The sequence below is a fragment of the Delphinus delphis genome, chromosome 4 (genome assembly GCF_949987515.2).
Source record: "Delphinus delphis chromosome 4, mDelDel1.2, whole genome shotgun sequence".
NCBI classification, from domain to species: domain Eukaryota; kingdom Metazoa; phylum Chordata; class Mammalia; order Artiodactyla; family Delphinidae; genus Delphinus; species Delphinus delphis.
Genome location: NC_082686.1, coordinates 72,279,405 through 72,296,302, shown reverse-complemented (window position 1 = coordinate 72,296,302; position 16,898 = coordinate 72,279,405). Strand labels below are relative to the sequence as shown.

General features: G+C 35.8%; 1 protein-coding gene across 3 annotated transcripts in view; it reads right to left on the bottom strand.

Annotated features, from left to right (window-relative positions):
* The window catches only part of PAK2 (p21 (RAC1) activated kinase 2), an 80,262-nt gene that overhangs the window by 40,112 nt on the left and 23,252 nt on the right, over window positions 1–16,898 (bottom strand). The window contains exons 1-3 of one of the 3 annotated variants that reach the window (XM_060010883.1): window positions 11,815–12,129; window positions 2,305–2,350; window positions 709–916 (exon numbers count right to left, since the gene is read on the bottom strand). In XM_060010883.1, coding sequence (XP_059866866.1) covers window positions 709–895 — 187 coding nt within the window. In that variant the 5' untranslated portion in view covers window positions 896–916; window positions 2,305–2,350; window positions 11,815–12,129. Of the gene's footprint in view, window positions 1–708; window positions 917–2,304; window positions 2,351–11,814; window positions 12,130–16,898 lie in introns of those variants that run through there. The other 2 variants (XM_060010882.2, XM_060010881.2) reach the window with 2 other exon arrangements.

Here is a 16,898-nt window from a genome sequence, read left to right as displayed (position 1 = left end):
TATTTGGCCCCCAAACGTCTATCTTACTGAGGATGAGAAACACTGGACTAGACTCTTGTTTATGGAAGATCCATTTATGTGTTGACTACTGAGTGTTGCCTCAGATGAATCTGAGGGTATTACAGAATACATGACAAAAAGACAGCATTACTACTACTCAAAAGTCAGAAAAACTCTTAATTCCAAGCCACAGTTGGCTCCTGAGATTTCAGACAGGAGATTGTAGACTTTATATTTCCATTCTTCTAATGGCAAGTCTTTCTCAAATATCACAAATCTCATTAATGTTAGGAAGCCATGAACTGTGGCCCAAGCCTTAGAAAATGAAGGAGGGGAGTACAGAAATTCACTGGACGTAACAAATAGAATGAGCAACAGCTTTTGTTTTATTCTTTTCCATTACAGTTTAAAATAAACTAGCCTTCCTATTTTTTTCTTTTTTTGGCTGCACCGCGCGGCTTGCGAGATCTTAGATCCCGCCAGGGATTGAATCCGCACCCTCAGCAGTGAAAGCACAGAGTCCTAACCACTGGACCACAGGGAATTTCCAAACTAGCCTTTCTAATAGTGCCTATATACCACCATCAATTGTATGTTTACTGTTCTCACCATAAAAGATATCAGCTTATTATACTTTAATTAAAAAGATATCAAAACCAGTAACATAAAATAATAACTGTGACTCTTGAAATCACAGTAGCTATTTACCTTTCTCTGTGCTTGAGAATATAGAGATGATTTTATTCCTGGGCTTTTTTTCCTCTGGAACAGAGGGCAAAGGTTTTAAACTGTGATTGGCTGACAAAGGGTCTTTGCCTCCAGTGCTAAAAATGGTACTGCTCATTCGCACAGGGGGTGCTGGAGGCTTGTCTTCCAGTTCTCCGTTATCAGACATGATTCAGAATTATGATATGGCCTGAAACAGAAAGGCAAAAACATACAGTTAACAACAAGGTAAAAAATAGTATGGACAGGCACAAAACAGTATTAATTACCTCCCCAACTTCAAATTAGAAAATGTTACCCATTTAAAGCTGTAAAACTTAAGAGATGAAATTAGTTGCAATATAGGCAATCTCCCCTAACACAGTTGGTAAATGGCTAGCTGAGGGAACCTTTGAAAAGTCATATCCCATTAAGAGGACTATGACAATTTGAGGGAAGCAAGATGACACTAACATATCAGAGTATATCACCTATTCAACTGGTTCTAAGAGTAAATGTTCCAATGAACAGACAACATAGAGTCTTAAAAAAATAATAATTTGAAGAGGAAGACTATGTCCTGACCAGCCAATAATAGGATATATGTCTCTGATAGGTCTACTTCTAGAGCAGAGATAGGATGCTTGCTACTAAAAATATCAACCAATAGCCTCCAAACTGATTCCATGCTTGCTAGCTTTGTCATTACAACTTAACCTCAATATAAACTTTCGTAAAGGATAGGAACGTGCCACTGATACAATATTTGGTTTCTCTGAAAATCTGACCATCTAACTACATATGTTAGTCCCTTCAAGTCTGGGAACACTGACAAAAGTAAATCCAGAGTTTGGCCGAATCCCAAGGTTCTGTCATCCTGTGATGCCCTGTCCAGGCCATCAAGTTACCCTCCTTATCCACATGGCTAATTCAGCAGAAATGTCAATCTTGTTTACATATATGTATACACATCTATTTTATGTCTTTAAAACAAAGTAGATTACACACATTTAAAATCAGCAGTGAAGGAGAGGGGATGCCTAACTTATAGATTAGCTCTGATACAAAAGTATATATGTTAGGAAATAATACCTCACTAAACAAGATTTTGATTGATAATTAGATCCTGATTTGATTTTAACATTATTTAATACATGTAAGTGAACAAAATTTTGTATATGTACAATGAAAAGAATGCAACTGTTTTTAGATAAAATTAATAATAATTTAAAAGATTTTTATTTAGTCTGAATGCTAGTACCTGAAGAACAGTAGGTATAATTTGGAAAAAACTGAGGGATGAAGAATTATACCTAATTCCACGCCAAATCTTACAGCTTTTGTTTCCCTTGATAGAGGTATGTCAAAGCACTACTGTATAATTTATATGTCATGTGACAGTTATTTTTCAGCCTACAGGTGAAGAATGAAAGAAGGTAAAGGGAAAAATAAACATTTCTGGAGGTAACGAGCTGGAGAAGAGAGAAAGAAAAGATCTATAACTGTGTATGAGAAAGACTGCCTGAAGTGAAATTAAACTACTGGTGCTCAAAGGAAGAAATGGGGGTGGGATCTAAGAAGGTGTTGTGAACAACATACAGTCAGATGATTCTTCCAAACCAGCTGGTCACATCATGTGGATTACCTGATGAATTGATAAAATCAAGACAGATATTTAGCTTTTATGTGACCAAACATTAAGGCAAAACAGATTAACCCTGGAGTAGCTTTTATCTTTTTTTAAATTTATTTATTTATTTTTTTGCTCACTTTTATCTTAATCACCAGTTACAATATAGAAACTACACGTTTAGATTTTGATTACACTGTGAATTGCTCCTATTTAAAAATCAGGGTAACAAAATTCCAAAATACATTTGCATGCATTTATAGAAGGAAATGCACCAAAACATTAACAGTGGTTATCTGTGATTAATAAGTAATTTTTAAACTTGATTATAATCAGCATAGCTGTAGTTAAAAAAAGATCAATATAAAACAGGGCACAATAATTATTTAGTGTAAACTGACTATAAATTCTATCCTTAAGGCTAGCTCATAAATGGAACATAACTAGAAACTGGCAATGCACCTTCAGCTGCATGTTGTCCAGTACTGGGTTGTGGAATCAGATTGCTTTGGCTGGAATTCTAGTTCCATCATTTACTTAAGTGTATGACCTCAGGACTAAACTGTGCCTCAGAGTTTCTTAGAGAAATGGCTGGTTCTAGGCCTGGACAGGGAAAATACAAGATGAGTCTATAGTGTCTTATAGTGTCAGAAGATAAGGAAGTACTTATAAAGGATGAGAGCATGTCAAAAGGACACAGGAAAGAGTTCCCAAAAGCCAATAATGGAATGATTTGAGCAATAAAATTAATAAAGTAGTATATAATCCAAAGTATAAAATAAATACACATAATTCATATCGATACAAAAAAATTGAATAAATAAAATGGGGCGGGGGGACAAATCTTCCTTACAAAAGAATTCCAAATAATATATATGTAGATACATTCCCTTCTAAGAGTTGGAACTTAACTTCCCTCCCCATTTGATTGTAGGCTAGACTTCGTGACTCATTTCCAAAGAAAAGAGTATGGAAAGGGGAAAATAACACCACAATGGAAGAATCTGGCATTAACCAAGTGATCAAGGTTAACATCACTAGTGATAAGTCACAATGACATCATCAATCTCCTGACGTAATGTGTTGAGGAGCACAGTCCACCTCTGTGGTATTCTTCCCCAAACCCATATCTAGTCATGGGGGGAAAAATGAGATAAACCCAAAATGAGGGACATCTTACAAAATTCCTGACCAAAACTTCTCAAAACCGTCAAGGACATGAAAAACAAAGACAGATTGAGAAATTATTATAGAATAGAGGAGGCTAAGGAGACATGACAATGTGGTATCCTGGAATTGAAAAAAAGACATTAGTGGAAAAACAGGTGAAATCCAAATAAAATCTAGAATTTACTTAATAATAATGTACTAGTGTTGGCGTCTTTGCTTTGAGATACATTTTATGGTTTATGTAATGTTAATATTAGGGGAAGATGGGTGATAGTTATACAGGAAATCTACTATCTTTGTAACTTCTCTGTAAGTCTAAAATTATTCAAAAATAAGAACTCTAGGGGCTTCCCTGGTTGCGCAGTGGTTGAGAGTCCGCCTGCCGATGCAGAGGACACGGGTTCGTGCCCCGGTCCAGGAAGATTCCACATGCCGTGGAGCGGCTGGGCCCGTGAGCCATAGCCGCTGAGGCTGTGAGTCCGGAGCCTGTGCTCCGCAACGGGAGAGGCCACAACAGTGAGAGGCCCTCGTACCGCAAAAAAAAAAAAAAAAGAACTCTATTAAAAAAGGAATAAATTCCTCAAAAAGTTAAATATAGAGTAACCTACCATATGACCTAGCAACTTCACTTCCAGTATATGCCTAAGAGAGTTGAAAACACATGTCTGCACAAAAACTTGCATATGAATGTTCACAGCAGCATTATTCGTGATAGCCAAAAGAGGAAAACAACCAAAATATCAACGGATGGACAAAATATGTCATATCTATACAATGGAATACTGTTTGGCCACCAAAAAGAGTCAAGTACTGATACATGCTACAACATGAAATAAACCTTGAAAACATAAGTGAAAAAAGCCTGACACAAAAAGACCACAAATTATAAGATTCCATTTACATGAAATGTCTAGAACAGGCAAATCCACAGAGACAGAGAGTAGATTAGTGGTTGCTAAACAGTGAGGGGAATGGGACATGACTTTGGGGGAATGAAAATATTCTGGAATTAGACATTGCTAACAGTTGCACAACCTTGTGAATATATTAAAACCACTGAACTGTACACTTTAAAATGGTAAATTTCAGCTATGTGAATTACATCTCAATTTAAAATAGGAATTAATAATATTTACCTCATAAAGATTAAATGAGTTAATAACTGAAGGCTGCTACTGTTACTATCATGATATTATTATTTATAAGATTCTATGCTAGAAGTTGGAGAAAGAAAAGAGGACTTAATTCTTCTCCAAGAGTTCATAATCTACTGGGAAAGACCAGCACATACATATTTAGGTTAGGTTATGCCCTTTATCAACATTTGTTCTCAACACATGCATATTAAAAGCCACTTTGTTTCTTCAAAGCAGCAGTTCTCAAAACATTTTGGCCTCAAGACCACTTCACACTCTTAAAAATTACTGAGCATCTCAATTTTTGTTTATGTGCGTTCTATCTATATTCACTATAAGAAATTAAAATGAGCTACTTAAAGTATTTACTTCATTAAACCCATTACATTACAATGTTATTCATAAATAACATTTTTATGAAAAATAAAATTTTCCAAAACAGAATATAGTGACAAGAGTGGCATTAGTTTACTTTTCTGCAAATCTTTTAAATGTCTGGCTTAGTAGAAGACAGTTGGATTCTCATATCTGCTTCTGCATTCAATTTATTGTGTTATGTTTTGGTTGAAGTATATGAAGAAAATCTGGTCTTACACAGATATGTAGCTGAAAAAGGGAGTATTTTAATAGCTTTCAGATAATTGTGGATATTCTTCTTTGATACTACAGCAAACTCAACCTTCATAAGCTTAGCTATGGACTCTGAAACCACAGCAATAAATTTTTTGTACTCTGTTACATTAAAGCCATTGAATTCTCTTGCACTTTGAATGGATCTTTTACCCATGAATGAATTTTGTAATGTCATGAATTGATTATCTGGAAAGTATTGGCTCACTCAATTATTAAGATATTCCAATGTTGACACTTCCTTATACAATAAAAATAAAATCACATTCATTAATATCACCACTGATCTCATCAGAAAAGTCCAGGTATTGGGAACCTGTCAAACTCAAGAAAGTGAATACAAGTTTTCTAAAACTCTAATTTTCATTTGAAAATTTAAATTTTATCAATTAACAACAAATTCTGCCACTTCATTCATTTTCGAGAAAATGTCTGCCAAATACCTAAGTCTGAACAACCAGAGTTGTTCAGTGGGCCAGTCGTTCTTTCAAATAAAAATGGTGTTCTAGGAAATGGGGCCTTTTTAAGCTCATATAAGTGGTTTTCTGTAAGACAACCATTTCATACTTCATAAGTACCTTATGAGTACTTCCCATTTCGCTATACAAAATACTTTAAAAGTAAACTCAAAAGTAGAGATATAATAAGATTAGTAATTTCATTGTTTCAAGTACATTCTTAAGTTAAACTGGCTTTTAAAAAAAAACTACAAGCACATAGCTATTGCATTGAATGAGTTGTATTAAAGTACAGTCAGTTTTACCCACCACTGCTTTTGCATCATCAATGCAAATGTCAACACAGTGTAAAAAGGCAAAGAATACCTTAGTATTATTATGAAAAATAGGTTTTGACTCACAGACCCCAAGGGTACCACAGACCACTCTTCGAGAACTGCTGCTTTAGAGTTTACCCCAGCTCCATACTTCACCCTCATAGTCCCAATTCTTTCTGATGTGCTACTAGGCAGCAGAAGACCCATATTTATTTCCTCCTATACTCTACAGAACACATTTTTGACATAAAAGGTAATCAATGGCTAGATTTCCAAACTGGGGCACAAAAACCTAATCAAATCTTGAAAATGGTTCAAAATCTATACATATGTCATAATAATTACTACAGTGTTTTTTGTAACAAAACCCAGAAAGATGTCAGCCAGAGAGACTGTCATTTATATGAAAAATACCACCACCAAATTCTAAAGTAAACAACACTAACAAGGCAACTTTCAGAACACAGCCTTTCCTTATACTCTGGTTATTCAAAAAATTTTCTTTACTGCTTTATTTTAATATACTGTGCAGTAATTTTTAAAGTTTTCTGCACAAATTCAGTCCAATAAAACTAAAGAGGAGCTAATACGTTATTTGTTTCAGAACTTTCTTCTTTATCTACATTATAAAGTTAAACCAGCTAAGTCTCAAGGAAATCCCAATTAACACGACGTACCCTATTAGGCAACACATGTCTAAACAAAATCTAAATTTTATAGGTCACAGATGTCCCTAATGAAATTACTCAAAATGACAAATATGACGGCAATAATTCTAAGTAATATGCCTCATAAGTGATTAGATGGTAGTAAATAAAAGCATGACCCTTGATAAAACATTGATGACTCTGCCACTAGCTAAGCTGAGGACTTGATCCCTTCATCTCATGATTTTTCTAATGAATCTGTCTTCAGCTGCTATTCAGAGGAAGAGGTTAGAAGAAGCCCTAACTAGCTTCCCAAAGAGTTTCTATACATTCAGCTTTTGTTTAGAGAAAGAAGTTAAAATTGGTTGACTAAAAATAACACGTGATAACACTGGCTATACGTTGCTCAGCAGCTACTGCCATTTAGGGCCATTTACTACCAAATCAATCTGATCTCACATGAGTGCACATAAATACTATACTTCATGTTCCCCAATATACCAAAGACTTTCCTGGCCTAAATCATCTTTGGGTATTCATTTCTCCATTCTTAAATTTTCTTTATCCTTTTCTCTACCCAACCAAATGCTCAGTAAAAATTATTTCCTATGTAAGGTCATGCCTGTCTGTCCCTGTTCAAAAAGACCCCTCACATCCTCTGAATGCAAGTTACACAGGAATATAAATCCAGAGAGTACTGAAGTTGGAATGGAATTCATTTGGTCCATCTTCCTTATTTTGTGAAGAATCTGACTCACCAAAATGTAAGCAGTTTGCCTGAAGTCACACAAATCTAATTATTAACAGAACTAAGACCAGAATCCAAGTTTACTAACAACCCTTCATCTCATATTTTTCTAATTATATTAACATATCAGACCATTCTTTGGCAATGAATTACAACTGTGCATCATTAATTATTATTTTAAGTGTGTTCCTGCCCAAGACTTCAAGCAATTCAAAAGCAGGGATTATACAGTCTCTTCAATAAGTGGTGCTGGGAAAACTGGACAGCTACATGTAAAAGAATGAAATTAGAACATTCTCAAACACAATACACAAAAATACACTCAAAATGGATTAAGACCTAAATGTAAGACCGGGTACTATAGAACTCTTAGAGGAAAACATAGGCAGAACACTCTTTCACATAAATTGCAGTAGTATCTTTTGGATCCACCTCCTAGAGTAATGAAAATAAAAGCAAAAATAAACAAATGGGACCTAATTAAATTTAAAAGCTTTTGCACAGCAAAGGAAACCATAAACAAAACACAAAGACAACCTACAGATGGGAGAAAATATTTGCAAATGACGCAACTGACAAGGGTTTCATCTCCTAAATGTATAAACAGCCCATGCAGCTCAATATCTAAAAAAACAAACAACCCAATCAAAAAATGGGCAGAGGAATTCCCTGGCAGTCCTGTGGTTAGGACTCTGCACTTCCAGTGCAGGGGGCACAGGTTTGATCCCTGGTTGGGGAACTAAGATCCTGCAAGCCGCATGGCACTGCCAAAAGAAAAAAAAAAAAAAAAAAAGGCAGATCTAAATAGACAGTTCTCCAAAGAAGATGTACAGATGATCAAGAGGCACATGAAAAGATGCTCAAGGGACTTCCCTGGTGGTCCAGTGGCTAAGACTCCAAGCTCCGAATGCAGGGGGCCCGGGTTCTATCCCAGTTTGGGGAACTAGATCCCACATGCCTCAACTAAAGATCCCACAAGTGGCAACGAAGATCCCATGTGCCTCAAATAAGACCCAATGCAGTCAAATAAATAAATAAATATTAAAAAAGAAAAAAAGATGCTCAACATGGCTAATTATTAGAAAAATGCAAATCAAAATTACAATGAAGTATCACCTCACACCAGTCAGAATGGCCATGATCAAAAAGCCTACAAGCAATAAGTGCTGGAGACGGTGTGGAGAAAAGGGAATCCTCATACTCTTGTTAGTGGGAATGTAAATGGTACAGCCAGTATGGAGAACAGTATGGAGGTCCCTTAAACAACTAAAAATAGAACTACCATATGATCCAGCAATCCCACTCCTGGGCATATATCTGGAGAAAACCATGGTTCAAAAGGATACATATACCCCAATGTTCACTGCAGCACTGTTTACTGTAGCCAAGAAAGGGAAGCAACCGGGCTTCCCTGGTGGCGCAGTGGTTGAGAGTCCGCCTCCTGATGCAGGGGACGTGGGTTCGTGCCCCGGTCCGGGAAGATCCCACATGCTGCGGAGCGGCTGGGCCCGTGAGCCATGGCCACTGGGCCTACACGTCCAGAGCCTGTGCTCCACAACTGGAGAGGCCACAACAGTGAGAGGCCCGCGTACCGCAAAAAAAAAAAAAAAGAAAGAAAGGGAAGCAACCTAAATGTCCATCAACAGATGAATAAAGAAAATGTGGTATATGTATACAATGGACTATTACTCAGCCATTGAAGGGAATGAAATAATGCCCTTTGCAGCAACATGGGTGGACTTGGAGATTATCATTACTAAGTGAAGTAAGTCAGACAGAGAAAGACAAATATCATATGATATCACTTATATTTGAATCTAAAAAATAATACAAATGAACTTTTTTACAAAACAGAAACAGACTCACAGAAATAGAAAACAAACTAATGGTTACCAATGGGGAAAGGTGAGGAAGAGTGATAAATTAAGAGTTTAGGATTAACATATACACACTATATAAAAATAGATAATGAACAAAGATCTAATGTATAGCACAGGGAACTTTACTCAATAGTCTGTAATAACTCATATGGTTAAAGAATCTGAAAAAGAATGGATATATGTATACATATAACTGTATCACTTTGCTATATACCTGAAATTAACACAACACTGTAAATCAACTATACTCCAATATAAAATAAAATTTTTTTTAAAAAGCAGGGATTATACTACTACTGCTGCTGCTACTACTACTATTACACCATATTACTATTTCCTTTAACACAAATCCTTCCATGTATCAGACAATAATGTGTACTGACTTACAGTAGTACACTCTGTACTGTTTTTCCTCAACTTTCTTGTATCAAACAGCATTTCACTAGACAACAAATAAACTACCCTATATTAACAAAAATATCTTTGGAAAGATTTATACTTTTCCCCCAATAGCCAATTCATAGCCTTAGTCTTCAACTTTTCCATAAGGCAGTGTATTTTTTTCTTTATTGCTTCTACTGACAGTGTCAAATGGCTAAGAAGCACCAAGTGAAGATGTGATAAGGTTCTTCACATCTTATATTTTAGCAGAAACAACAAAGAATATAAAAACAATTCATTATAAAATACTGATTTACCAATGTTTTGCTCCACCATTACACAAAAATGTTTTATAAAAAAGGGCAAAATGATAAGGAATGCCTCTCTCCAAATCCTTTCACTTTTTGCTACTTTTCAGTGAAAAACAAGTAGGCGAAACAAAAAGCATGCCCAAAACACACTGTACTCTTCTAACAGGACCATTGTTTAATTGTGACACAACTCAAAAACAAACAATTCCTCAATTGTCTACTGAAGAAGATGAGGGGAAGCTAAATACACAACAGAAATGAAAAAAGGAGTGGTGTCTGGAACCAGTCAGTCCAACTAGGAAAAATTACTAAATTTATTATAATTCACTCATATCATCTATGGTACTCCAAGTATAAACCACATACTACTGAAAAACATGATTTTAAAAGCACAATTTTGCTTTATATTTTTTACTTACATTTTATATAAATACCAAACAAACCTTAATTTTTTAGTACCTTATGAATATAGTAATACAACACTATAAAACATCAAACAATCTCTCAATAAGCTCTAAGATTCCCAACATCACTGACCCTGAGTCTCTCCAAAAAAGCCTCAAATGCCTTTGAGAGCAAAAGCATTAATGAAAATATCCCAAATCACCCTAAGTGGATGGACAACACACACTATGAAAGGGAATTCACAAATCAGTAAGAAAGGAGAGTTTTCATTTGGTGGCAATGGCCGTAACATCAGGTCTATCAGTAGCAAAGCCTATCAGTAGCAAAGTCTATCAACAGCAAAGTAGAAAACAACTGGGGTACTGGTAAAGAATAAAGGAAAATAAAAAGAAACTTTGCTTCAAACTCAAATAAATAAAGGATTGGATAATGTAACAAATCTTTAAATATGCATGGATAAGCTAGTTAAGATGAAAGGGATGTTTCCATATGGTGCAAAGCAAAGTGAAATCAGGAACAAGAGAGTAAGCAATTTACTAATCCAGGTATTCTCAAGGGACTTCTGACTAAAGTTCTACTATGATGGCTGCCACAGGGGACAGGTGATAAAACCCAGAGTCTGCCAAAATTGGAGTCCCTCCCACAGAAGGCTAGCTATAATCTATATAAGAGTAAATCAGGAATAAATCCCTTTGCACAGAAGGGAATGAGAAAACCTTAAGCATTTTGAGCCCAGTAATAACAACAGAAGTGCAGGCAATGGGGAATCCCTGAGAAATCCTAACAACAAAATGCACGCTTGTGGTCTGAATTCATGCCACCCATGAGGTCCCCCCACATCCCAAACAGGTTTAATTGAATGTGGCCGTGTTGGTAGCACTCCCTAGTGAATGACAGAATCAAATATAAAGCCTCCTTGGGAGAAAACAACTTCAACACAGGTCTCAAAAAATACCCAAAGATCAAATTCTAACGAAAAGGAGCAGCTCATGGGGAAAATTCAAAAAACAAACAACACACTGTGACTGAGAACTAACCAAAACAGACTGGTGAAACAGATGTGAAATAATCTGACACAGAACATGTACAAGAAGCTCAAATATAAAAGCAGAAAAAAAGCAAATGTGAAAAACAACCATATAGAACTTTCAGTAAGAAAAAACGTAATACCTGAAAATTAAAAATTGACATTTGAAGTAAAGAGCAGCATGGACTCAGTAGAAGAGAGAGTTAGTGAACTGGAAGATATATACGAAGAAAGTACCCAGAATGCAGCACAAAAGACAAAGAGATAGAAAATATAAAAGAAAAGTAAAATGAGTAGGCTAGATGATCTAAGATACATCTATTTGGAGTTCCAGAAGGAGATGACAGAATGAATGAGGGACTCACTCACCAGATAAATTCGGGCTGAGAAATTTCTAAGGCCGATGAAGGACACAAATCTGTAAGTTGAAGAAACCTAATGAATCAAAAGCAGGATAAAATGTAATCTATGCACATCAAAGTGAAGACAAAACATAGTGAAATTAAGATAAATTCTTAATATCAGTCAAAGGAGAAAAAAGAATAAACCTCACAGAAGTGGCAGTTGGACTGTCAGCTTACTTTTTGATAATAGCAATGAAAGCAGCAAGACATTGGAATATCCTCAATGTATTGAGAGAAAAAGCGGCCAACACAAATTGCAGATTTAATAAAACTATCTTTCAAGAATACGGTTAAAATAAATACATTTTGAGAGAAAGAAAATTCCCAAAAGATTGGAATCACTATATACTTTTAACCAAAATCAATTAAGTTGGAAATCAATAACAAAAAGGTAACTAGGAAAAAACTCCATGAGTTTGTAAATATAAAACACCTCTTAAAAACTTATGGTTAAAAAAAAAAGATATCATAATGGAAATGAGAAAATACTTAGAATTGAATGAGAATGAAAAACTATGTATCAAAACTTGCAGGATTAGGATAAACAAAATGTGGTGTATATATACTGCAGAGTATTATTTACCTTTAAAAGGAGATGAAATTTGATACATGCTCTAACAAGGATGAACTATGAAAACATTAAGTAAAATAAGCCAAACAAAAGGACAAATACTGCATAATTTCACGTATATGAGGTATCCAGAGTGGTCAAATTCAACAGAGACATAAAGTAGAATAGAGGTCACCAGGGCCTGGGGTGGGGGGTTTGTGAAATAGGGAGTTATTGTTTAATTGGTAGAGTTTGTATTCGGGATGATGAAAAAGTGTTGGAAATGGATAATGGTAGGAGTTGCTCAACACTGTGAGTGTACTTAATGCCAATGAACTACACACCTAAAAGAATGGTAAGTTTTATGTTATGTATATTTTACCGCACACACAAAACAACCTTGCAAGATGTGATTAAAGCACTTAATGACACCTACAGTTCTGAATTTTTACTTTAAAAAAGAACCAAAAATTAATGACTTAAGCATCCAACCTAAGAAGCAAAACAAAAAAAACCAAAAATAAACCCAAAGAAAGTAGGAAGAAAAATAATAATTTAAGATAAAAGCAGAAACTGCTGAATGTAAGGCTATCATACAATAAAGAAGATCAATAAAGCTAAAAAGTTGAGTCTTAGACAAAACTAATGATACCTCTGGCAAAATTAACCAAGGAACAAAGAAATCACAAATAAACACTAACAGGAATGAAAAGGGGTTTTATCAGTAGTGAGCAGAAGTCACTAATACCAATATTCTGCAATGTGCCAACAAGTCTTCACAACTCTTGAACGTTCCACCATGCTCTGATTTATAATTAAAAAGACATATATATATATAAAATTACCCGAACCTAGAGCACAGTTCTATTTTATACATAAAAGATACTTTCTACACAGTTTTAACACACACTGAATTTTCCAGGTATGTAACCACTATGAAATCAAGAAGCGCTTACACTTTGTTTTGCTCAGTTTTACCAAGAAGTTTATTCATCATTTGGAATATCATGTCACTGAAAGCAATGCACTCATGCTTGTTGAATCATCAAAGCAGTACACCTGCATGAGATTGCACTGTGACTGAACCTATGAGTATTAGATACAGGCCTATGATCACTTCATACTTTTGAAGTTGCTGTGATCAAGTATTTACAAATGGAAATATTATTTTATTAAAGTTTTCCTGTTAGTTCTATTTTTTCCATTATATATTAATTTTCCTCCCAAAATTGATTTAGGGAAGTAGAATAAGGCATTATATTGATTTTTCCCTGAAAAAAGGATAAAGTAAATAATCTGTGACTTTTAATTTCATAGGAGAGCAGTAAAACATAGTGTCTAAAAAGAACAGACCCATGGCAGGGGGCGGGTGTTTCCCTGGTGGCCCAGTGGTTAGGATTCTGGGCTTCACTGCCGTGGCCTGGGTTCACCCCCTGGTTGGGGAACTAAGATCCTGCAAGCTGTGTAGCGGAAAAAAAAAAAAAAAAAAAAGTACAGACCCAGACACCCCATTACTAGCAACCTATCCCAAAGACACACCAACAAAAATACAATACAAATAAACATATACACTAGACTGTTATTGTTGTATTATCTATAACAGCAAAAGACAGGAAGCATCTCAAATGGCCAAAAATAGGGGACTGCTTGAATTAACTATGGTATATCACACACTAAAGTATTATGAAGCTGTAAAAATGCAGGAGGAAACCACTGTATACATTGCCATGGAGTAATCTCAGGATATACTACTGATGAAAATGCAAGATGAGGGAAAAATGTATGTCTGGTATGCTACCACTTACCTAAGGGGAGAAAAAAAGGTGTATCAATACAAACACACACACACACACACACACACACAGTTATTATTACTTTTTTTAATGGAAGGATAAACCATAATTTTTTTTATGGTTGCTTTGGGGGGAGGGAAGAATAAAATGGAAGGGACTGAGTTAAAAGTTAGACTTCTCTGAACATATCTTGTTTTGTACATTTGTAAATTAACAATTTATTACCCTTTATTCCTTTTCCTGCAGCATTTTGCTAAACAAGAAGAAACAAGTGTCATTAATTGCAAATAATAAGACTGTCTACAAAATGCAAACAAAACTATGATGAATTATTAGGATAAACACAAATTTAGCAAAGTTGCAGGATAAAGAGGAATACACAAAATTCAACTGCATTTGTGCACACTAAACAGAAAATGAAATGGGGGGAGGGGGAAGATACCACTTATAATACCATTAAAAAGTCTGAAGTTCCTAGGACAGAAATTTCCAAACCTGCTTAGTTCATGGTGCCCATACTATTCTCAGTAATCATTTCATAGCACCTCTAAGCCAAAAGACATTCCTAACAGTTTCATTTAGTATTTAGTAGTTAGGTCCAAACAACTTCATTAGTATTTATCATTCACTCATCCTAAAAACGTAGTAACTACTGGAAAAAGCAATTGAATTAAAAAAAAAAAAAACACTTTTCTTTCTTTCTCTTTCAGGTACATTAGGTAAGCATGCACAACCTCTGAAACCTCGGACCCCACACACCCTCATTTCCTGTTCCACATTGATTTTCATACTTCTAATCTCAGCAACCATTTCACAAAGATAGACTTTACCAAATGTATCACAATCTAATGTTGAAACGTGGAACTTCCTAGAGCTAGAAGTTCACATTGTGTCCAATGGACATCCATCCATTCCCTGGTGGCGCAGTGGTTAAGAATCTACCTGCCAGTGCAGGGGACACAGGTTTGATCCCTGGTCCAGGAAGATCCCACTTGCCACGGAGCAACTAAGCCCGTGCGCCACAACTACTGAGCCTGCACTCTAGAGCCCATGAGCCACAACTACTGAGTCCGCATGCCACAACTAGTGAAGTCTGCATGCCTAGAGTCCGTGCACCACAAGAGAAGCCACCGCCATGAGAAGACCGCGCATGGCAACGAACAGTGGCCCCCACTTGCTGCAACTAGAGAAAGGCCATGGCAAGAAGACCCAACACAGCCAAATAAATAAAGTTCAAAAATAAATAAATAAATAAACATCCCATGGTGCCTTTAAGCTCAGTGGGGGTACTCCAGGACACCATGGCACAGTTTGGGAACTGTGGACCTAGAATCTTTATAGAGAGGAAAAATGAACTGAAAGACATTAAGACCTAAATAAACGGTGAGATACTAATGGTCACTAATTTAAAAACTCAATAATGTACAAATGCCACATTTCCTCAAACTAATCTATAGATTCAAAGCAATCCTAATCAAAGATCCAAGAGAGTTTTGTGAAAAATTGGACAGTTAATTCTAAAATCTATATGGAAGAGCAAGAGCATAGCAAAGATATTCCTGAAGAATAATGTAGAAATACTGTGAAATGAAAAGTCTTTATTTTAAAAAAACTGGATCCTATACCAGATACCATGCCACTTATGCAACTTTTCCAATCTTTTTATTTCGCTTTACCTGTCTTTTCAAGCTACTATCCCAACAACCAGCTCTATAGTGGGTGTGACCAACTTTTTCATTCAGGCACAACATGACAACACCCCTCTTCATTCTGAGCTGCACAATGCCATGGAATAGTGTGGCACCCACACACATGCAACCTGGTAGTGCAGGGGAGTTAACTGTGGAGTGAACCTATAACGAATGGTGATGAAACAGATAGATCCCATCTCCTTAGATCATTTTTCTCATCCTGTTGGATGATCCCGTGAATGACTTTATAGTGTATAGTGTTGGATGATCCCGTGAATGGTGATGAAACAGATAGATCCCATCTCCTTAGATCATTTTTCTCATCCTGTTGGATGATCCCGTGAATGACTTTATAGTGTAACTTCCTGGGGGACAATACACTGGGATTGAGCAATCAGTTGCACTGCCATTCTGGCTACCACTTCACTCCCCTTTTCCTACACTGGGGAAATACTTTTTAATAATGTAAAGATATGTAAGCCTTCAGCCTCAAGCTCTGTTTTCTGGGGAATCCAGGTGAAGAAAGATTCCTACCTTGCATCATACCAAAACAATTTTAGATGAATTAAAGATTTAATGTGAAAGGCAAAATTCTAACTTTTAGAAGATTATATACGAGAATATCTGTATACAGAAGAATATCTTTATACAACACACGACTCTAAAGGAAAAGATAGATAAATATGACTACATGGTACACCACAGAATAAAAAGACAAGCCACAAACCAGGGTGTAACTGCAACAAAAGTAACTGACAAAAACTGTATCAACAATAAATAAAGAATTCCTACAAAGAAATATGCAAAAGGCAAACAATCCAGTAAAAAAATGAGCAAATGACAAGAACAGGCATTTCATAGAAGACAACAAACAGTGAATAAACACATGAGAACAAGCCCAGTCTCATATGGAAATGTAAATTAAGGCCATTTGTAGATACCATCTAACACCTAGATTGGCAAAAATTAAGATACTTGACTGAAAACAAGGATGCAGAGCAAAGACAATTCTCAT